This window comes from Macaca mulatta, chromosome 7, assembly GCF_049350105.2.
Source record: "Macaca mulatta isolate MMU2019108-1 chromosome 7, T2T-MMU8v2.0, whole genome shotgun sequence".
NCBI lineage: Eukaryota > Metazoa > Chordata > Mammalia > Primates > Cercopithecidae > Macaca > Macaca mulatta.
Window position 1 is genome coordinate 60,471,163 of NC_133412.1, and position 22,777 is coordinate 60,493,939.

General features: G+C 37.9%; 1 protein-coding gene across 4 annotated transcripts in view; it reads right to left on the bottom strand.

The window, feature by feature from the left end:
• Positions 1 to 22,777, bottom strand: part of EFL1 (elongation factor like GTPase 1) — a 130,619-nt gene that overhangs the window by 93,326 nt on the left and 14,516 nt on the right. For 2 of the 4 annotated variants that reach the window (XR_001446032.3, XM_015142866.3), the window contains exons 5-12: positions 17,078 to 17,211; positions 16,228 to 16,365; positions 14,124 to 14,338; positions 6,477 to 6,600; positions 4,664 to 4,740; positions 3,811 to 3,947; positions 3,084 to 3,206; positions 818 to 917 (exon numbers count right to left, since the gene is read on the bottom strand). Coding sequence is in view for 2 of the 4 variants with exons in the window: in XM_015142866.3 (XP_014998352.2) it covers positions 818 to 917; positions 3,084 to 3,206; positions 3,811 to 3,947; positions 4,664 to 4,740; positions 6,477 to 6,600; positions 14,124 to 14,338; positions 16,228 to 16,365; positions 17,078 to 17,211 (1,048 nt within the window). In the remaining 2 variants the exon portion in view is untranslated. The remainder of the gene's footprint in view (positions 1 to 817; positions 918 to 3,083; positions 3,207 to 3,810; positions 3,948 to 4,663; positions 4,741 to 6,476; positions 6,601 to 14,123; positions 14,339 to 16,227; positions 16,366 to 17,077; positions 17,212 to 22,777) is intronic. The other 2 variants (XR_013395351.1, XM_028851229.2) reach the window with 1 other exon arrangement.

Consider the following 22,777-nt stretch of genomic DNA (forward strand, 5'->3'; position numbering starts at 1 on the left):
CAATACACACAAATAAACATTAAAATAAATATGCCAACTAAGTAAACTAAAACTTGTTTCCCTAAGTACCACTGAAATCATCACCAACACTTCACACTTGAATCAAAACTGCTCAAAGCAGTGAGAATCATTAAGGGTTTTGAGCAAGAGACATATCTTCATAGCTGAGTTTTACAAAGATCACTCTAAAGGAAGAAAGGCAAGTGCATCGGTGGAACTAAAGATGGGGCAGGAGAACCAGCTAGGAGGTTGCTGCAACAATATCCACAAGACATGATCAGAATCTAAACTTGTAGGGAAAGCAGCAGAGACAGAAGGAGGGGAACTCACATAAAAAACAGGAAATGTAGAAGAGACAGATTCCCCAAGACTCTGGAACTTGAGAAATATCTCTCTCCTACACCCACCACACCCGGGCACACATAATACACACGGGGAAGCAGAGATACTCATACATTCATAATCTCTACTGAGGTAGACAGAATTAGATGAGACAAGGCAGGAGGCTTAGATTAAAACTCGCCTAACATGTTCAACAAAAGTTAACTGTTGCTACTGCTACTAACGCCACTCTTCAAACTTACATCACTTCAATTCAAAATCCCAGAGCTGCTTTCAACAGCTTTCTCCTACAGAGGTATCACAAAAGGATATATTACTGTACAAATTGTATGTTACCCTGGGGGTTGGCTTGAAATGAATTCTGGGTTAAGGAGGAAAAGCATTATCTGTGCCTCACCCCCATCCACACCCCAACTACATCCTACCAAACATATACCATATTCCTAGCCCAGCCCAACTTTCCCACTTCCCTTACCTTGGCTTATTCTGAGGCAAGGCCTTAGCATCAACTGCAAACATTTTGGAAACAAATATGATAACTGGAGCAGTCTCCTCACTTCCACATTTCATAAAAGCTAAACAAATAGGAAGTAAAAATGTCACTATTTTTCCCATTACTAAAAAAACACATATTTTTCTGGAAAACAATTAAAATGTTTAGAACATCGCATTATCTAAATGCATCAGAAGTCCATAACTTTTTCCAACTATGATAAGAATTTTAATTAGAAAAGGGTAAGATTGCTAGGAAAGAATAGCAGAGCAAAAGCAAACAGAATTGGCAGAAATAAGGAAGGAAAAGCAAGCAAATTTGATGGGGTGAGGGATCCCATATGAAAGTTAAAGCTATGCAATGAGGTTAAATATCTACTATAAGCACTAATACATTTTTCACTGTATCAAGTATAGAAAAAATAGAATTGAGGAATGTTACCAAAGGCCAACGATCAACAAGGTAGCTTGTTAATGAGATATATAAAAATCAATAGCTTTTCCAATCCCCCACAGTAACAAGTTAGAAAATAAAATGGACAAAAATACTGTATTATGATATTAACAAATTCTTAGAAATAAATTAAGATTCAATATTATTAAGATACCAATTCTCCTTAAATATACAAATTTTAACACAATTACGTATTAACATATGAACATTTTCCTTAACCTATATTGGAAGTAAAAAACCATTGATTACTGAATTTTTTAAAACAACTCCATCACCTCACGTTAAAATAATTTGTATACAAAGAATTCAACAGTAAAATTTAAAGAAGGAAAAAGAAAGCCACAGGAAGTAAGAATCAAACATATATCAGAAGTCTTGCCAGTGGAAGCTTTGAATGAGGAACAGAATGACATGCCCTGACTTTTATCTTAAGAGGATCACTCTGTTTTGTCTGCAATATTGAGAAAACACTAACAGGAATCAAGAGCAAAAGCAGGGATACTAGTCGTTTTGTTGTTGTTGTTGTTTGTTTTCTCAGACGGAGTCTCGTTCTGTCACCCAGGCTGGAGTGCAGTGGCATTATCTCGGCTCACTGCAACCTTCGCCTCCCAGGTTCAAGTGGTTCTCCTGCCTCAGCCTCCCAAGTACCAGGGACTACAAGTGTGTACCACCACGCCCAGCTAATTTTTGTATTTTTAGTAGAGACAAGGTTTCACCATGTTGGCCAGGAAGTGAAAACATTGGGAAATAGCTGAATTCCGTATTTCAAAGGAAGAATAAACAGGATGATGGACTGCATGTTGGACTGTGAGATAAATATAAGGGCCATTGATAACTCCACGGTTTTTGGACTGAGTAAATGAAAAGATTGAGGTCCCCCTGAGATGGGAATGACTAGGTGAGCAGGCTTGGGGATAAGATAAAAAGTCCAGTTTGGGATATGTTCAGTTGAGATGTTTCTTAGAAAACACAGTATAGGGGGAGTTCTAGATATCAGTCCAGAGTCCAGAAAACAGACATGCTCTGAAGATACACAATTGTGTGAATTATGAGTATGTAGTTGTCATTTAAAGTCTTGAGATTGGATGAGATTATCAAAAGAGGGACTGCAGGTAAAATAGATGACGATCAAAGACTTGAACCTTACTTGGGGCACACCAAAGTTAAAAAGCCAGGGAGATGGGGAGGAATCACAAAAAGACCTTATTAAGTATAAGCAGCCAGGGAGACAGGAAGAAAAGCAGAAGCAAGGGAATGGAAGCAATGGAAGCCTAGAAGTCAAGGGAAGAAATTGTTTCAAGGAGGAGTGATCACCTGCATCAAATGCGAGTGGAAGATCTAGTCCTATGAAGACTGAAAACTGGTCATTAGATTTAATGAACCAAAAGTCAATAGTGATGCCAAGAACAACAGTGTAGTGGTTTGGGGGCAGGGTTACAAAAGCAATAGAACTGGAGGAAAAGAATTAGAGAAAAGAAAATACATAGAGACAAATTTCATGGAACCTACAAAGTCCAGAATGGGAGCTTCTTTTCTCACGAGGAGCATGTGTACAGGAAGTCGCTGGTCTCTCATCGTACTGGCTGAGCAAAATGGCTGTAACAAGAAAACCTTTGGGGTGGGGGTGGGAGGCAAAACTGGTGAAATGGTCATTTGTGAAACTGTTCATCTGTGGAAGTGGACATTTGGCAAATTGGCCATTTAGCAAACTAGCATTCAGCAAATTGGTCTAGAGCAGCCTGGATGGAGGACAGTCAATGACATGGTATATTCCAACAGGTCCATCTTTCCTTACCTGCTTTCAGTGCTTGAGTTTCTGGTGGAAGAGAGTCAAAGGTTTGTGATCCTGTGCACATCAGTCTCTCCACTCTCTCGGCTGTAATATCAAGGGGACTAGGAAGTTTCTGACACACCATCGCTGAAGTCTGTTGTTAAGGACTCAAAACCTTGAGCCAGTGCCTCCCACCAAGGCGAAGATTCACTGTATGTTCTAAATATTGAGGTAACAAAGTCTGTCCATACAGAAAATGCCTGTGCTATATGGCAACACTGCTTTATGCATCACATCTCAAAACATGCACACGATTTCAGGGAGTTCACAAACTCCTAAAAGCTCAGAAAGGATCCTCATGACAGATACTTTAACACTGAGACCCATGGAACAAATGAGAACAGAGCTTAGCAGGCTGGCTATCGGTGACCTTGAAATGAAACAGTTATCTAACACAAACATCTTATTTAAATCTTAGTGTAAACATTTTTATTTTTACAGTTTACTAAATAAACACAAAAAGAATTGTCTTCTTAAAGAAGTTCACTATTAGTAATGTTAACATAAATTAGTATTAGTGTATTAATTATTAAAGTATTTAATACAGTTTCATGGTAGAACACCAAATAAGCAGAGAAGACTTATTTTGGATTGAATGTTATTTCCAGAGAATTTCCTGGTTGCCATAACGCATTGTTTTTTCTTGCTTTATCAAAACTATTTCATTAAAAACCATTAGAATAAAGGATACCAAGAACAGCATGGGATATGGGTAGCCACTGACTGCAAATGGCGTTGATCTGAACTTTAGGGTCTGAATGTCGTGCCTCCCGGGCTCCAATTTTTAATCCTAAAGAAGTCACTATTTTATCAATTTTGTCTTTGTCCCTATAGTAAACACAAGATTGGAGGGCGGAAATGTCATATGCACATAAAAACAGGCAGTGGGGAAAAGGAACCCAACATTATCTGGCATATTTTTATCCTAATGTGTTACTTTTTCAAAAAAAGCTAAAAATGATTGAAGGGAATTCTGCCACAGAAAAAGCCTCCTCAACTTCTACTCTTATACTTTCAAGTGAATCCTTCTTTAAGACTTCCCAGGAAGTACTTCTCCCCAATCTCCTCAAGCAGACTATATCAAGTGGTAAAGCAGTCTTACAAATAAGTACTAATAAGTCATTATTGCACCACAGGAATAACTCAGAAAGTAAATTTACTAAAGCAAACTTATACCAGAAAAGTTATTTCCCCACTTCCCCATTAATGATCCTAGCTATCAAGCACCTTTTCTACTTTAATAACTATTTTTTAAACCTGGGTTTGCATAAAAAAAGACCCAATGTTTCTTTCTATCCTTTTATCTCTTCACCTCAGCACTCTATAAAATATTGCTATCCTGTTCCTTCAACATCACTCTTTAGCTGGGTTACACAGACTTCTTTAAATTGCTTCCAAGCCCTGTAATCAACTCATCTGTAGAAGCTCTGTTCACTTTCTCAGTCCATCTCAGCTTTCTGAAGTATGACTCATCAAACTGGAAAGTGAGACAAATTATACTGCCTAAAGATGCCTAAAGGTAAACAATGTCATAAGAGTCTTACTTTTTCAAGACAGCATCATACAAACTCCATATATTTTCCAGGATCAACTGCACAAATAAAGGTTTCTTTCCTTTGGCCTGTACAAAAGAATATACGGGCTTAAGTTCCTGAACATTTAATAGGCATTTATATATTCCTTCTTGACATGCTTTTATTCTCAATGTGTTTCATTTCTACTTGAAAATAATTATTCAAAAATAAAGTAGATGAAAGTAGTTATAAGAATGCACTTAAACAGCCAATAATCCACAATTAATAATAATCCATTGTTCTTTCCTCTGGGAACCACAGACTTTACAAGTGACATGACCATTCGTGGGTCATATTACCATGGCTGCCATCAAACAAATACACACAGCACCCAAGCCAAGAGCTAAAACTTCACTCTGCACGTGCAGGCTCTTTCCATGGACTTCAGTCTAAAATTATGTTAGAAGAAACATAAAGCATTCTTAAACATATTTCTAAAAGTTCACAAGGATAGGAAAATTTTGAAAACCCAAAAAACTCCATCATTTCTCTTACCAAACTACGCAAAAAGTTACTAGCAAGAGCACCTTGAGGGGTATACTCTCCCATATACATGAAGGGGGATATATTAATAAATTGAAACCTCCTTTCTGAAGAACTACGGGCAACAGTATTAAGAAGTTAAAAGTCATTGGCTTAGAATGCTCAGTTTAAAAAAAAAAAGCATCATGAAGACATAAAACTTATCCACAAAGATATCTATCGTACAATATCAAAACATTTGAAAAAAAACTATGTCCAATCTTAAGAGAATGATTACATAAATCATAGTGGTCTCACAAAATAAAATAACAGAGTGCTTACTGAATTATTTCATATAATCATCATAACTATCCTATGAGATAAGTGCTATTATCTTAATTTTACATATGAAATAACTGAGATAAAAGTCATAGAGCCAGTAAGTGGTGGAGCCAAAATTCAAACACAGAGTCAACTCTCAAGGCATGCTCTTTCCCACTTAGCTATATTCATTCCCTTTAAAATATATGGTTTATAAAAAAGCTTTTAATGGCAAGGGAAGATGTTCATGATATGACAAAAGCAAAAGGGCAGCTACATTGTATAAACAGCATAATCTCAACTGACGGATGTATATATCCATGTAAAAAGAATGAAAGAAATTACAAACATCTACTAGCAGTGCTGGCTTCGAGTTTTTTGTTTGCTGTGGCTTTATACTTGTGAGTACTTTCTAAAAAGAAATGTATATGATTTTCAGTGAGAATAAATTTATGAAATCCTGGTTTTATATCAAAAAATAAAGCTCCAAGAAAAGTATCCTTTGAGGGTATATGACAGCATTCCTACACCACCTCTATCTATAGAAGGAGTTTCAGGGAGCATCCACCTCTCCCGATCTACACTGCACGATGACCAGCATGCAGGGAGATAAGGCTTCAACTGAGACTAGGACAGTGTGAACCATACAGGGATGTCTAGAAGAGACATCTCTTTATGGTGACAGAGACAAACAAATGCACGGCACAAAACGTGTGTCTTCAGGTGCCCAAGATCTAAGATTTTTGGTCTTCTGAAAAAAAAAGAAAAGAAAAGAAAAAGCAGTTCTTTGCTCACTATACTTAAAAGGACTAAGAACTCTATATGAATAATACCTGTATATGAGACGTGTAAGCCTTTCCCAATTATATACAGTAAAAATTCCCTCATGAACTCACCTGAATAAATTAAAGCTGAATTACATTTATTAAAGATATTACAGGATAGATTTTCATAGGGCAAGAACATGACCAGCAATCAAAAGGGACATACACCACATTACCTGATCACCCTTCATGATCTTTTTAGCCTTCATATTTATACAGTAATCTCCCCACAAGGTTTTCATAAGAACTTCCTTTTTGATGCCAATTTTTTGACTGTAGATTCTGGCGAAGTGCTCAATTCTGAAAGAAGACCAAATGTTCACGTTATTAATAACAACGATTAGCATAGGTAACATTTGAACATTTCTGTGACAGGTACTGTTCAAACTTGTTTACATGTGTATTACTAAACTTAATCCACTATCCTACAGAACTTCCCCATTTTACAGAAAAGGGTAATGAAGCACAGTAATATCATGCAGGGAAGAAGTGAGGTGGGGCTTTAAATCCAAGCAGTCTGGCTCCAAAGCCCATGTTCAGGTCTACATTAATATGAATTGTAATACATGCTATAGCTTTGTTTCTTAATTTTGCATGTGTAAAACAAGATAAAACTAGGGCCAAAGCCAAGAAAATGCAAGCTCCAGCTGCCCGTCACAACTATGCCAGCCATAAAATTTTATTTCAGCTACTCACTGCTGTGACAGTTGCTCACAAATGAAAGAAACTCTTGAGCCACAACCTGCCAAAACAAGGTGTTTATTATCCTAGATTAATGATAAACATACACACACTGACTTAACTCGCATCAGCCCACAGAGAAACCAGTTACCACCATGGCCTCCCATCACAGGAGGACAGTCAACAACAACTAAGGGTGCTACATATAGCATCTGCGTTGTCTGGATAAAGGACCTAAGAAATGCCTTGTCTTTAGAGAACAACCTAATTTAATCTAAGGTTTGATATTAGAATTTTCAAAGTACCAGCATCTTAAAAGATGCCTGCTCAGGAAAAAAAAAAAAAAAAAAGGATATTCCCAGTTTTTTTCCACACCATACTGAAAAGCCCAACCTAATGCAATCACGCAAGAAAAGGAAATAAAAAGTATACTGATTAGAAAAGAATAAATAAAACTATCTTTGTTCACAGGTGACTCTTTAATCACTCCTCCACAAATGAACACAATGTGAAAGGCTGACAACCACTGGTAGAGTTCCTATGCCTCAAAAAGAAAGCAGGCTCTGCCTTGTTGCCTAACCAGTGGATCGCTAAAGAGTCAGGCCTCCTCCTGGCTTCCTGTGTTTCTGCACACCCAGAATGGCGCACAGAGCCTTACTTCCAGATGTTAAGTCAGGATACCCTTATCTCTGCGGCTTTTCATTTGTCAACACCCAGTTTTGCTAGGCAGGCTGCAACCTGCCATGCAGATTTGCAAATCCAATTCAGGACCTACAGGCAGGTCCAAGGTCTACACGTGGAAGGAAACAATAGGAGGCAACTACTGTGGACTGACTTCCCAGGCATTCTCCAACCTAACTGTAGAAGGGAGCCCTATTCTTTAGCAGTGATGCTCCCTGGGGCCTCAACAAATACAGCTGAAGCTTTGCTCTCCACATTGGCAACTTGGGTCCTTCTTAGATGGTTAAAACCGGAGCTAATGACTGAGTGATGAACACATGAAACCTGTGACATTTTCTTTCTTTTAAATTTGAATTATTTTTTCACCTGATATAGAACCAATTTTTTTATATCTTTAACTGACACTTACATTCTGACTTTAATTATTCTATTCATATGGTTCATGTTCCTGTCTACTTAACCTGTGAAAATCTCCCCTAAACCATGTGCCTGCAGAGTTCTACTTATAGTTCTATTTTTGTCTCATGCACTTTGTTGTTCTGATAATTGATAGCTAATCTCTTCACTAGTAAATGTGTCAATTATCTATGCGAAAATGATCCTTATGCCATAATTCATTTACCATAAATCCTATTTTATTGTTAATGTTGCCAAACCTCTCTCTTTTCATTCACATTTGGTTGACATAATCTGATTTAAAGCTTTGGTATTTAGCCTCTGTCCATTACGCTTTATGTTTATCTCTTTTACGTAGTAAACGTCTGGATTTATTTTTTTAATAAAATTTCCTTTCTAAAAAATATCTCCTTAATAGGGGATTTGATACATTTATTGGGGCAATCATTTATCGGTACAACTGTTTTGATCAGTTAGATTTCCAGTGTGGTTTCTATTCTTTCAGGATTTTTAAAAAAAATGTTGAGTTGTGTTACCCAGACTGTATTATACATTCTTTTATCTTTTATAATGATGTCAGATAAATACCCTGCTCTTAATTCTGAAAGTGGTAAACTTAAAGATTTTTATAAATAAACACTCTAAAACCCCTATCAAAATCATAAATTATAGTAAGACATTTGCCCTTTTGCTTAGGCTAGGCTCTTCTAGTCCACCACATAAAATATTCACACCTGTGTACACACATGGGTACATAAATCTTTCAAAATCTTGTTTCTTATCCTTTTCATTATTTTTTATTCCATACTTCCCACAAAATTTGCTTAACACCAACCCATTCCCCATTACTGCTAGTGCTTTTATTTTTGTCATTAAACAGTTACAATTTTTAAACACTGACAATTTCTAGCACTTCTCCATTCTTGAATTCTATTTTAATTCGTTTCCTCTACAGAGTAACTGCAAACAAGAGTCTAAGAGACCTGCAGACCGATTTATATTCCAAGACTACTGATCTATTCGTTGCCTATCTTCATGAATGACAACTCAGTCAAGTATGAAATTACTGAACCACACACCCTTTTGCCCTCCAAGCTACGAAGTGGATTACTGTTAACTACAGAATTCTAAGACACGGTTACACAAAGACAAGTAAATCTATTACAAAGGGCTTCTCATTGTCTCTTTTCTCCTGTTCCTATGCTATAAGTTTGGGGACTCAGTTCTATGTATCTAAAGCAAGAACTTAGATTCTTGCTGCTACCCATCCAAGTCAATGTGTTTCTGCTTTTCAGTGCAGACTCTCCCAGATTAACATCAATTAACAGGACAGATTTAGGCAGAAGACCTAGGTTCAGCCTCTAGTCACACTTCTTAATCCTTTCCCACTGCAGAGAGTTTATAGAATCATCTTGCAAATTCTGAAATGTGCTCATTTTCCACTTTTGTGACACATGCAGCTGTCAACTTGGCCTATTCACTGACATTTTAGAGGAAAAAGGGAAGGAAAAAGTCTCTGGTGCTTTCATTTCCACCACTACTTTCCCATAAATTCACATATCAACTTGTTGAGAACAGACACTAGCCGATCTCTAAATCTGACCTTGTCTAACACAGGGGAACATTCATTTATTGGCTGACAGTATCTAAAAATGTCAGAAGTAAGAGCTCTGTAAATTTCCCTTATTCTATCCATTCAACTTTCTCTCCATTCCTTTTCCTTCCACAATAAACTTCCCCCAATTTTACTGATTGACTAAAATTGGCATAAAACATTAAATTACTTATGAAAATCACTGTAAGAAAGGGACAAGCCTCCCACCTTGTGGTTTACTACCAGAATGCTCACAAATCAGGAAATCAACAGGTCTGACCCTATTACACGACTGAATGAATCACTGTGAATGAATCTGAAGAAAGTCTTGAAATCATCTTAGCCCAATATTCTTGTTTTTTCAGATAAGTAAACTGAGGCCTAGAAAGGTGATAATGACAACCCATCAACGATATATGAAAAGTGCAAATTCTCAGCAGGTTCACAATTTCTATTTTTATCATATACACATTACCTCAATTTATTTAAGTCTGGTATGACCTTTCGGGCATCAAATGGACTAAGGTATCTATCATTTATTATAAACAGAAAGTTATGATATTATATTACACTGCCCAAGACAAAATCTGGTCAAAGGGAAACTGGAGAACAAGTTCCTGTAAAAAGGAAAATATATTTTAAAAAATGAAGCCAGAGATTTGTTAGGCTACTCCAAGCCTTGCATTCTAGTCAGCTCCTGATCCTTTCTTTCTTTCCAATTCTAAGTCATACTGATACATGTTTCATGAAGAAACTCTGTTTTCTCCTACTGCATCAGTTTTAGTTCTATGATTCCCATAAATTACATGCAATATCAAGCCCACAACTAAAGTAAAGGTCGTTATGGTCCCACTATTACTTATCCAAACCACAGACATTTTTCTCAAAGTAATAATCTTTTAACTACATTTGGATTTTTTGATTCCACAAGTCAGAAATTGCTATAGTTAAAAAAATGTGATCAATTACCTACTCCATTCTGAAATCTAATATCACTGTTAACACGGCCTCAGCATGTACAAATCCGGGAGAGGCAATAAGAAGAAATAAGAATCCTTATACCCCATAGGGCAGACACTAGAGAAGAACCATGTCAAAAAAAGACAGGATTCAGAGTCAGGCAGACTTTAATCTTAATATCAGCCTGCCTCTTATTAGTTGAGTGATGTTGAACAAAATTTACTCAATGTTCTTGAGACTTAGATAATAAATAGTAGTATCTGTTTCAAAGGAGTGTTGTCAGAATTTAGCGAAATAATTTAAATAAAGTGACTAACTCAATATCTTGCACATGTACATCTTCATTAAAGCTAGACTAACTTTTGCTACTGCTGGTATAAAAGTTGATATAAATATATTTGTTCATCTATGTATAAATAACTTTAAGAAGATAAAAAAAAAACTGACAGGAAATAAACTGAGCTAAGGAATAAGGTGGGATCCATTTGTGGCACACATTTCAATTTACTCAAGAATAAAGTTAAAAATCAACTGTATATAAAATATGTAAAGAAATGCAAGACTGGCTCAATATTCAAAAACATCAATCAATGTAATATACCATATTAACAAGCTAAAGAAGAAAACTCATACAAATATATTAATCAATACAGAAAAGGTATGTGACAAAACTGGACACATTCATAATAATGACATTCAGAAAAATATTAGGGGACTTCCTCAACTTGATAACAGACATCTAAAAACAGCCTGCAGACCTAACATTATTTCTAATGGTGAAAGACTTAATGCTTTCCTCCTAGATCGAGAACAAGGCAAGGAAATTCTCATCACTGTCAGTCAAATAGTGCTGGAAATTCTAGCTAATGCAATCAGCAAAAGAGAAAATAGCATGGAGATAGAAAAGGAAAAAAAATACAACAATTCCTATTTGCAGACATGATTGTCTCGCAGCAAATTCAAAAATATCTACAAAGAACTTCAAGTGAGTTCAGCAAGGTGACAGTATACAAGATCAACATATAAAAATTAATTGTATTTCTATATACTAGATGTGTGAACACCAAAATTAAAAATATCACTTATAATCATTCAGAAAAATGAAAAATTAAGTGGAAATCTACCTTAACATGTACAACACTTGTATGCTGAAAACTATAAAATGATCACAAAATATTTTTTTAAAATGTTAAATAAATGGAGAGGTATAGTGTGAGGCATGGAATAGAAAAGATTCAACACAGCAGAGATGTCAAAATTCTCCCCAAATTAACAGGTTTACCAAGCAATTTCCATCCAAATCCTAGCAAGATGTTTTTGTAGATATAGGTAAGATTACTATAAAATTTACATGGAAAGGCAAACGCCTTGAACAGCAAAAGTAATTTTGAAAAATAAAAATAATGTGGACAGAAATAATCTACCTGATTTCAAGACTTATTAATGTAGCTATACTAATCAAAATTATGTGGTACTGTTGGAAAGACAGACACATAGATTAAAGGAACAGAACAAAACACTCAGAAACAGACCCACACAAGTATGCCCAACTGATTTTGAAAAAGGCACAAAAGCAATTCAACAGAGAAGAGATAACCTTTTCAACAAAGGGTTCTAGAGTAAATGGAAATTCAAAGGCCCTCTTCTCCCACAAACGAAAACCTCAATCCAAGCCTCACACTTTATACAAAAATTAACTCAAAATGGGTCACAGACTTAAATGTAAAAAGTAAAACTAAAACTTTTAGAAAAAAATGAGAGACAATCTTAGGATCTAGAGCTAGGCAAAGAGTTCTTCAACTTGACTCTAAAATCAAGATCCATAAAAAGAAAAAATGATAAAGGACACCTCGGTCAAATTAAAAACTTTGCTCACTTTGATGGTTGGGAGTGGTGGCTCACGCCTGTAATCCCAGCACTTTGGGAGGCTGAGGCGGATCACCTGAGGTCAGGAGTTTGAGATCAGCTTGGCTAACATGGTGAAACCTCGTCTCTACTGAAAGAAACACAAAAATTAGCTGGGAATGGTGGTGTGCACCTGTAGTCCCAGCTACTCAGGAGGTTGAGGCAGGAGAATCACTTGCACCTGGGAGGCGGAGGTTGCAGTGAGTCAAGATTGCGTCACTACACTACAACTTGGGCAATAAGCAAGACTAAAAAAACCACAAAAAACTAGCCGGGCGAGGTGGCGGGCACCTGTAGTCCCAGCTACTCGGGAGGCTTAGGCAGGAGAATGGCGTAAACCCGGGAGGCGGAGCTTGCAGTGAGCTGAGATCTGGCCACTGCACTCCAGCCTGGGCGACAGAGCGAGACTCCGTCTCAAAAAAAACAAAACAAAAACAAAACAAAACAAAACAAAACAAACAAAAAAACAAAAAAAAATCTTTGCTCACTTTGAAAAACACTATTAGAGGATATGAAGTCAAACTATAGACTGGGAGAAAATATTTGCAAAACACATATGAGACAAAGGACTACTGTTTAGAATAGAAAAAACTGTCAAAATTCAGGAGTATGAAAAAAACACAATAACAAAATGGGAAAAAATGTGAAAAGACATTTCACTCAAGAGGACCTACAGATGACAAATCAGCACATGAAAAGATGTTCGAGGTAACCAGCTATTATGAAAATGCAAATTAAAACCACAATAGCATATTAGTACACACCCAACAGAACTGCTAAAATGAAAACAGTGACAACACCAAAAGTGAACATTTGGAGAAAACGGATCACTCACGCATGCATTGCTGGTGAGAATATAAAATGGTACAGTCCCTCTGGAAACAGTTTGATAGCTTCTTTAAAAACTAAACATACAACTACCATACGACTCAGCAAATGCACTCATAGGCATTTATTCCAGAGAAATGAAACATGTTCACACAAAAACCTACACATGAATGTTTATAGCGGCTTTACTCATAATGGCCCAAAAAGGAAAAAAAAAAACCAGATGTCCTTTAATGGGTGAATAGTTATACTGGGGTACATCCACACCATGGAATACTACTAAGCAACAGAAAGGAACCGACTACAGTATTAATGCATGCAATAACTTGGATAAGTCTCTAGAGAACCACGCTAAGTGAAAAAAATCAATCCAAAAAAATCATATATTTTTTGGTTCCATTTCTATAACACCCATGAGATGAGAAATTTGGAGATAAGATAAATGGTTGTCAAGGGTTAAAAAGGGTTTGAGGGAGGGAAGGAAGTAGCTGTGGCAATATAAGGGCAACGTGAAGGAGCTTTGTAGTGATATAAATGTTCTGTATATTGATGGCAAATGGCAAAGTCCTGGTTGAGGTATTGTACTCAACCAATGGTTATACAAGATGTTATTATGGATAGGAGGCAGTTACTGGGTAAAGGGCACCAGAGAACTCTCTGTATTATCTCTTACAACTGTAGGTGAATCTATAGTTATCTCAAAATAAAAAGTTTCACTAAAAAAACCAATGGCATATAAAATCCACAAAGAGATTTAATCAGATTCAAACAGACTTACCCAAAGCCCCACCCATCTATTGCACTGGTAAACACCACATTTCCCTGTTCTGGAGAGAAGTAAAGCTGAGAATCATCTGTGTCCTCCAAGCCAGTGCTCCAGTCATATACTTGCTCTCCTTGTTCAGAATGTGGATTCACTTGGGATTCAGTCTCTCTCTCTGCTCTTTCTTCTAGGACTTTAGAAGTAAAAAGAGTTCCTGTGAGTGCATTAATCTAGGAGAGATGGTGAAATGGCAGAGTGTCATTCAGATGCTTAGCACACTCACGGAAGGATAAACACTGTTTAACCTGTGTTAGGACTAGAATCATCAGTCAGTTTGGGCTCATTAAGCATACACGAATGGAGGTGGCATTTACAATCAGTAAATAACTTACATGTATCCATTCTCTAAACTCAGCATAACTAAATTCTAAGGCTTTTGGAAGGTCATTTTTTGATTATTATTAGTTTAATGTAAATGTTAATATCATACCCTTAATTTGTTTTTCAGCACTGAGGCCTACTATCACAAAGTACTCATGATTTCCAACCCCACAATCCTAGTTTGTAACCTTAGTCCACTGCCTTGCCATTTCTCACATCGGTTGTCTGAAATCTTCACTACCCTCTTCAGGCCCTCTTCCCAACTCCTAATCCTCAACTACTTTCACTCCCAAATAGGCAGTAATCTTATGTCCTACCTCAGAAAGAAAATGGAACCTATTACTCATATTTCCTTCAAGTGCCCCACATTCCAATCTACAAGCTCACTTATGTCTGCAAATACCACTGACCTTTCTCCTGCCAATGCAGGGCAGGAGTTATTTTACCTCTTCCTATTTCATGTTTTTTTTTTTATTTTCTGAGGTGGAGTCTCGCTCTGTCGCCCAGGCTGGAATGGAGTGGTGTGATCTTGGCTCACTGCACGCTCTGCCTCCGGGTTCACACCATTCTCCTGCCTCAGCCTCCCGAGTACCTGGGACTACACATGCCTGCCACCAGGCCCGGCTAATTTTTTGCAAATTTTAGTAGAGACGGGGTTTCACCTTGTTAAACAGGACGGTCTTAATCTCCTGATCTCGTGATCCACCCACCTCAGCCTCCGAAGGTGCTGGGATTACAGGCAGGAGCCACCGAGCCCGGCCTACGTCTTCCTATTTCTACAGGGAATGATATCCATCCCTCATTCTTTTTCACAGTTCTGCTTTTATTGTTTCCTGCCTTTAGCAAATAAATATACTCAAGCTGTCCTCATCAATGGCTTTCCACTATGTTGAGGAAAAAATTTCAAACTCTTATGCATGGCATACAAGGTTCACCAACATCTAAATCCTATATCCTTTTTCCCATCTCTTGTCACTGTTTAACATAATCTAATTCTTCAGCTATAAAACAATTTGTAGTCCTTAAATGAAACACTGTACTGTGCTTTTTCTTGCCTTTATGACTTTGCCCATCATATTCCTTCTCTTTTGAATGTCCTTTTCCTCTCTACCTGGCAAACACCTACTTCACTTCCATCTCAAGGTTTCCATTGTACGACTTCTAACTCATTCTTCCCTCTTGACCCAGACTGGGTTAGATGGCCCTTATGCTGTCATATCACACCCAGGGCTTATCTCATTGTTCTCCAAGTATCTCTTTGTCTCCCCTACTATACTGTGAGCTCCTTGAAAATAGGGATTCTGACCCGTCCATCTTATATTCACAATCCCTAATGCACAATGGACATTCGATAATTCATTTATTCAACATATATCTAGGAAATATTTGCTGAATAAATAAATGAATGAATGCTTGGGTAAAATTTCCTCTAACGACAGGTAATAAAATACTATAGACAGGTAATAAAATCCTAATATTGCTTCACTTTGGAACCAAGATACAGTTTTAAACAACAGAGCCTATTGTCTAAGCTTTATATGATGGGTGATTCCAAGAGATGGAAGGGACTACTGAGAACATGCTTATTCTGTAGCCACTGTTGTAGAATACCACCAACATGTATGAATATGAAGTGGAAAAGTTCATTTTTCTGTAGCAATGGCTCATACCAAGCTTAGTAACTTCCTTATAACTCTTCTTTGAGACTAAATTTTTTAAATACTAAAAATTAAAATACCTGTTCTAAAATATTCTTGAGGTGAGAATAGGCCTCTTGTGGGGTGAATTTCAGTTCCACTATCAAGCGATCTATCTTATTAATCACTAAAACTGGACGGATGTTTTCAAGCCAAGCTTGTCGCAGAACTGCTTGTGTCTGATAAAAACAGAAAGAAGAATGTAAAACTCATGATTTGAATTAAGTAAAGCACATTAGAAAATACTGATTAATAACCACTCTAGACAACGCCAGTCAGACAAAGGTATTCATTAGGCATTCACAAACTATGTATACAGCACAGTAGCAAAGAACTATAGACAAGAAATCATCATTGCCTTTACACAACTGACAGTTATGAAGGATAAATAAGGCCAGGCATGGTGGCTCACACCTGTATCTCAGCACTCTGGGAGGCTGAGGCAGGTGGATCGCTTGAGGCCAGGAGTCCAAGACTAGCCTGGCCAACATGGCGAAATCCCGTCTCTACTAAAAGTACGGAAATTAGCCAGGTGTGGTGGCACATGCCTGTAATCCCAGTTACTGTGGAGGCTGAGGCATAAGAATCACTTGAACCCAGGAGATGGAGGTTGCAGTAAGCCAAGATCGTGCCACCACACTAAAGCCTGGGTGACAGAGCAAGACTGTTTCAAAACAAACAAAAACAAAAACAAAGTATGTTAAATTAAAGTCATCATCTCTAAGATTCCTTCAGAACTCTGGTGATTTAACTCCATCACAGACTGGAACGTTACCAAATGTGAAATATAAAACCAACGTTCTGATTGTCAGTGAAATGCCTAAAGTCAGTCAGTTCCTCCTCTTTCCTCACCCTTAACCATTTAAGTATTTTCTCATCACAATCTACTACCTGTGGACAGACTCCTTCCACAGCATCTACCACAATGATGCATCCATCACAAATGCGAACAGCGGTTGATACTTCTGAGGAAAAGTCCACGTGTCCTGGAGAGTCTATCAGATTAATCAGGTACTCCTCATTACCTAAAACACAATTTGTAAACACACATTTTCAGTTCTCCAGGTATACAATGTTCTTCCTCAGGCATTCTAGAATAAGAAAGCTGAAAGCTTCTAAGAAAAAACTGAACAAAGCTAAAGGAGTTGAAAGCTCAATCCAGAGCTACCATTCCAAGTTTTCCCACTGATGGGACTACTGATTCCAAATAGCATCTATATAAAATGTTAAAGGACTTCATTATTCTAATAGTTACCACTTAAGAGCTTAATGGGAGCCAGCCACTATGATACTCACTTTTAATGTGCTAATCACATATTATTGAATCCTTACAATATCCCTATGAGATACATATTACTATTCTCCTTTTACAGATTAGGAAATTGAAACTGAAAGAAATCAATGCTCAAGGGCCTAACAGTAAGAGCTGTTCAAAGGGCTAACAAAGCAGTTGGCCAACTTCTTCCCTACAATTTGTCAAAGAGCAGTGTATGAATCTGCTCAATCAAGATTTAGACTCAAATCTACAAAAACTTAAGGAGCAGTTACTATGTGCCAAGCAGTGTGCTATGTGCTTGCCCATTAATATCTCCTTCAATAGTCTCAACAGACAAATGTATTAAACTTATAGTAGGGTGATGACACATCCTGAGTTGTCTGGTTTTAACACTGAAACTTCCACATCCCATCAAAGCCCTTAGTCCCACGCAAACAAGAAAAAAAAAGATCATCCTAGGTTATAGAGAGTTATCATTAAACATAACTTAGTATACCATGCAGAAAATTAGTAATGCTATAGAATTCTACTCATTCCCCATTATTGATAAATTTGATAATTCTCTTTTAAAGACAGAATAATTATTTGAATGCTCAAACATATACTTCACTTTTGCTCCTCCCCTTAACTCAGAGTGTCAACTTGAATGTGCTCAAGAATGACTACAAGGTTGAGTATCCTTTATTTGAAATCGAAAATGCTCCAATGAGCATTTCCTTTTTGTGCCATGTTGGTATTTGAAGAGTTTTGAATTTGGGAGCACTTCAGATTTTGGATTTTCAGATTTGGGATGCTCAACCTGCAATGTATGGGACAGTTAAAGAATTTTCCCCCAATATAATTTTAATGACTTCGCTTGTGCCCTAGGTGATACAGATTATAAAACACCACCACAACAATAACCACAACCAGAACTTAACATCTGTGGACTGCCTATTCACGGCTGGCATTGCTCTAAGCATATTACAGAAATTATCTAATGTTTACTTACAACAATGCCCTGTAGTAGTTACAACTATTAGCCCAATTTTATACAGCAGGTAACTAAGGCACAGAAAAGTTTTTTTCTGAAGGACATCCAGTTAGAATCCAACTCTGAGGTTAACTGACTAAGATCACACAATTCAAAATGATAGAGTAGAAGTTCAGATCCATTTAACTCCAAAGACCATACCTCTAACCACTACACTCAGAAGGCAGTAACTTTTACCATACATGCCAAGATTCCACTGCTAATGAATTCCTAAAACACTGGGTGAAGCATTCCCAAGTGTACTGTGGCTCAGTGGGAAAGACTGCCATCAGTTAGCAACAGACTGTCTTCTTCAGAATCACTCCTCCCCACTGCCTCCTGGTCTTTTCATGCAAACTGCTTTATGAGGAACCATTGCTCCGCTGAAACCACCGGAGAAGGCTCTAACCAGAGAAGACCACGGAGATCTCCAATGAAAATCCAAGAAGTCAAATAATCAGAGCCCTGGAGCAATGGTCCACTGGACCTCAATTGAGCCTTTCACTGTCAGATCTCACACCAGTTTTCCTAGCCAACATTTTCTTTTTTTTTTTTTTTGAGACGGAGTCTCGCTCTGCCGCCCAGGCTGGAGTGCAGTGGCCGGATCTCAGCAAGCTCCGCCTCCCGGGTTCACGCCATTCTCCTGCCTCAGCCTCCCGAGTAGTTGGGACTACAGGCGCCCGCCACCGCGCCCGGCTAGTTTTTTGTATTTTTTAGTAGAGACGAGGTTTCACCGTGTTAGCCAGGATGGTCTCGATCTGCTGACCTCGTGATCCGCCCATCTCGGCCTCCCAAAGTGCTGGGATTACAGGCTTGAGCCACCGCGCCCGGCCCAACATTTTCAATAAGTACCATGGTCTCAACCAAGTACACCAGAAAAAAAAGGAGCATGTCTAGTGGTGGTCTAGGGTCCTAGTATATAAAATTAAAGTCGTGAGATTCTTAGAATCACTCAGCATCTTCTCAGCCTAAGCCTTTATTTCATAGAAAAACATGCTAATGCCCTCAAAAGGTAAGAGACTCACCCAAGGTCCCAAAAGAAGCAAGCCAGAAATACACCCCGGGCTATCGAATGATCTTAGTCATTTCTCGGGTCTTAGATGCCTTCATACTTTGCAACTGGGGAAACCACACTAGCCTGTTCATTCGGCTGAACTCCAGACTTGAGAGTGGGAGAACTTCAAGCACTTTCCCACCCTTTGTGATATGACCTGGACCTGATACACAAGTTTCAGAGACTGGGTCTCCAGTCAAGTCCTTTACAGAGTCTAAAAATGCACTCATACAGAAATTTCAGGCTTCCTATATAACAGTGCTCTTACCTTTTATTGGAGTTAAGACCTTTTAGGGAATACTCAGAAAAATGAATACCTATCTACCTATCTATGCTCCTCTAATTATGTATCCATTTCCAGATTCTTTGAAATTCATTCAGGAAGGGCAAGTTCAGATCTACAGAGGAACTGAAAAGCTAGAGATACACCAAGTGTTTCTGTCTGAAAATCTACATCCTAAAAAATAAGTGTCTGATCAAATAATACAGCTGAGAAATACAGCCGGCCTTGGAGCTCACATCACACATACATATTAAAGGTTCAGAGAAGCCCTGTGACAGAAGTCTGTCCAACTCTATTTAACCTGGAGTTTCTCAAATGTATTTAACGGTGAGAAAGAGGAAATGCCATGGTCAGTTACACAGCTGACAAAGGCTTGGCTCAGCTCTGAGTCAGGCCTCCCAATTCCTCTTTCAATGCCTTTTTCATCTTAACCCTTTGCAAACAACTTTAACCTAAATTTTCAAAGGTTGGAGAAAGAAGTCCCATATCCATTAGAGAAAAAAAGTCCACAAGCACAGCTCTTCTGCTGTGACTTCAGCTACATTATGTATCTTTAAAAAATGCCACTTACCACTTTTGTGTGTGTGTGATCAAATTTAAAAAAAATATAAAAACAGTTACAGGGTTTATCATGCTAGATATTACTATTGCTAGTGGAAATTATCTTAAAAGTAGAGAACGCATAACACTTTTCAGGAGACAAAATTTTTTACATGCTAAATGATCTTTCCAATTTGTAACAAAGTCCTGAAGCTATGTGTTGAATTAATCCCTGTAATAGCATTCAGGGACATAAGCTTCTGCTGCTTTACTTCCCAGGCATTCCAAACTAAACCGCTTCATTTCAAGGCACAGATATAATCAGTCAAGCAACAATCCAATCTTTTCATGTTCCAGGGGGCTGAAAAAAAAGTTGGAAGAACCAAAGTTAATTATGGGAGATATCTTCCTGACAATTTCTGCTGCTAATAGGGAGTTACGGGAAAAGAATTCCTCCCTTGCCCATGGTTTTAAAGTGCCATGGATAATTGTCTCACAGAAGGTGCACATTTGTCACTAGTACCTGCCAAAACACCTCTGTATTCAGTAAAACTTCATATAAGGAATTTAGCGTTCGACTTCCAAAACATTGGAAATGTTCACTAACACATACATAGAAAGCTGATGAGAGAAAACTTTCCGTAAAATAAAAAAGAAAAACTGAAGTTATGGATGAAGATCTGAACCTCCTGAAAGTGTCTTTTGTTTCAGTGTATTGGTAGAATATTTTGCCTGACAACAAAAATAACAGAAATACAGGCAGAACCTGAGTTACCTGAAGATATGTTCCTAAATTCCTTATGTATGAACTTATAACAATTATATACATAAATTGTACCCCAACTATAAAGTAACCACAAATCTCCCTCCTCAGGAAATACCACTTTTTATTTTTTATTTTTTATTTTTTTTAAGAGATAGGGTGTCACTATAACATTCAGGCCGGATGCAGTGGCACAATCACAGCTCACTGCAGCCTCAAACTCCTGGGCTCAAGCAATCCTCCTGCCTCAGCCTCCAGAGTAGCAGGGACTGCAGGCACACAAGGGTAATTTTTATTTTATTTTTTGTAGAGATGGGATCTCACTGTGTTGCCGTGGCAAGTCTCAAACTCCTGTCCTTAAGTGATCCTTCTGCCTCAGTCTCCCAAAGTGCTGGGATTACAGACGTGAGCCACTGCACCTGGTTTCCTTTTATATCTTAAATCACCACTATCCTTTTATATTTTAAGTCAATGTATAACATTATAAGTTATAAATCAACTAATACGGCTTATTATTTGACAGAATTGTAAAGCACAATTGTAAAGCTGACACAGGTAACAGGGTAACTATCTTTATGAGAAGCCTGCCACAAGGAGAGGTGAAGGGTGGTTGACTCTGATGGTATGTGTCAAAACTGAGATGGAGTCAGGCACAGTGGCTCACACCTATAATCCCAGTGCTTTGGGAGGCCAAAACAGGAGGCTCACTTGAGCCAAGACCAGCCTGGACAACATGGTGAGACCATCATCTCTACAAAAAATTTTTAAAAATTAGCCAGGCATGGTGGTACATGCCTGTAGTCCTTGGTACTCGTGATGCTGAGGCAGGATGACTGCTTCAGGCTAGGAGTCTGGGCTGCAGTCACCTATGATCACCACTGCACTCCAGCCTGGGTGACAGAACAAGACTCTTAATCTTAAAAAAAAAAAAAAAAAAAAAAAAGTGACATGGGTTAGAAAAGAAAGAGGGAAAAATTATCTAGAAACAACTATGAATAGCAAACTGATTAAGTTTTCTTTTGCTGCACAAACCCAACCTGAAGGCCTCTCCAGACCTTCCTCCAACATGAAACTAGACCACATACAGACCACTTCTGATTACATTTTGCCTCACCCACTTTTGGTTTTTCTCAGTATGATGCCAGTCCACATCTGCCACCCAGTACTGTGGCCACACCCTGAACTCTGACATTACTGAGAACTTCTCCACCTTTGAAGGCCTGCTGCATAGACAGTAAATCTAATACATCCACATTGTCTTGATTCCTTTGATCATTGGCAGTTTTGCTTGGAAGGGTGTAAGAACCAGAATAAGAAACCCTGGAGTTAAAAAAAAGGTTGATGTTTGCTTCTTATAATCTCTCTATGCCTAGCATCACCCTGGAGAGAGGGTCATAGATCAAGGACCAATTTCACACTGCTAATGCACGTCATTACTATAAGGTGCAGGTCTCATTATCAGAGTAATTGAGAGACTAATTGTAGTATAACTTTGACTAAGAAGGGGGGAAGAGAGAGAACATGCAGAGGAATGTGGGGCTGAAAGGATTTATGTATTTTTTAAGACAAGAAAGACTTGAGCATGCTTAAAAGCTGATGGATACAAGCCAGTACAGAGAGGTGGAAGATACTGAAGAAAAGATCGTTAAGTCCGGAGCACAGG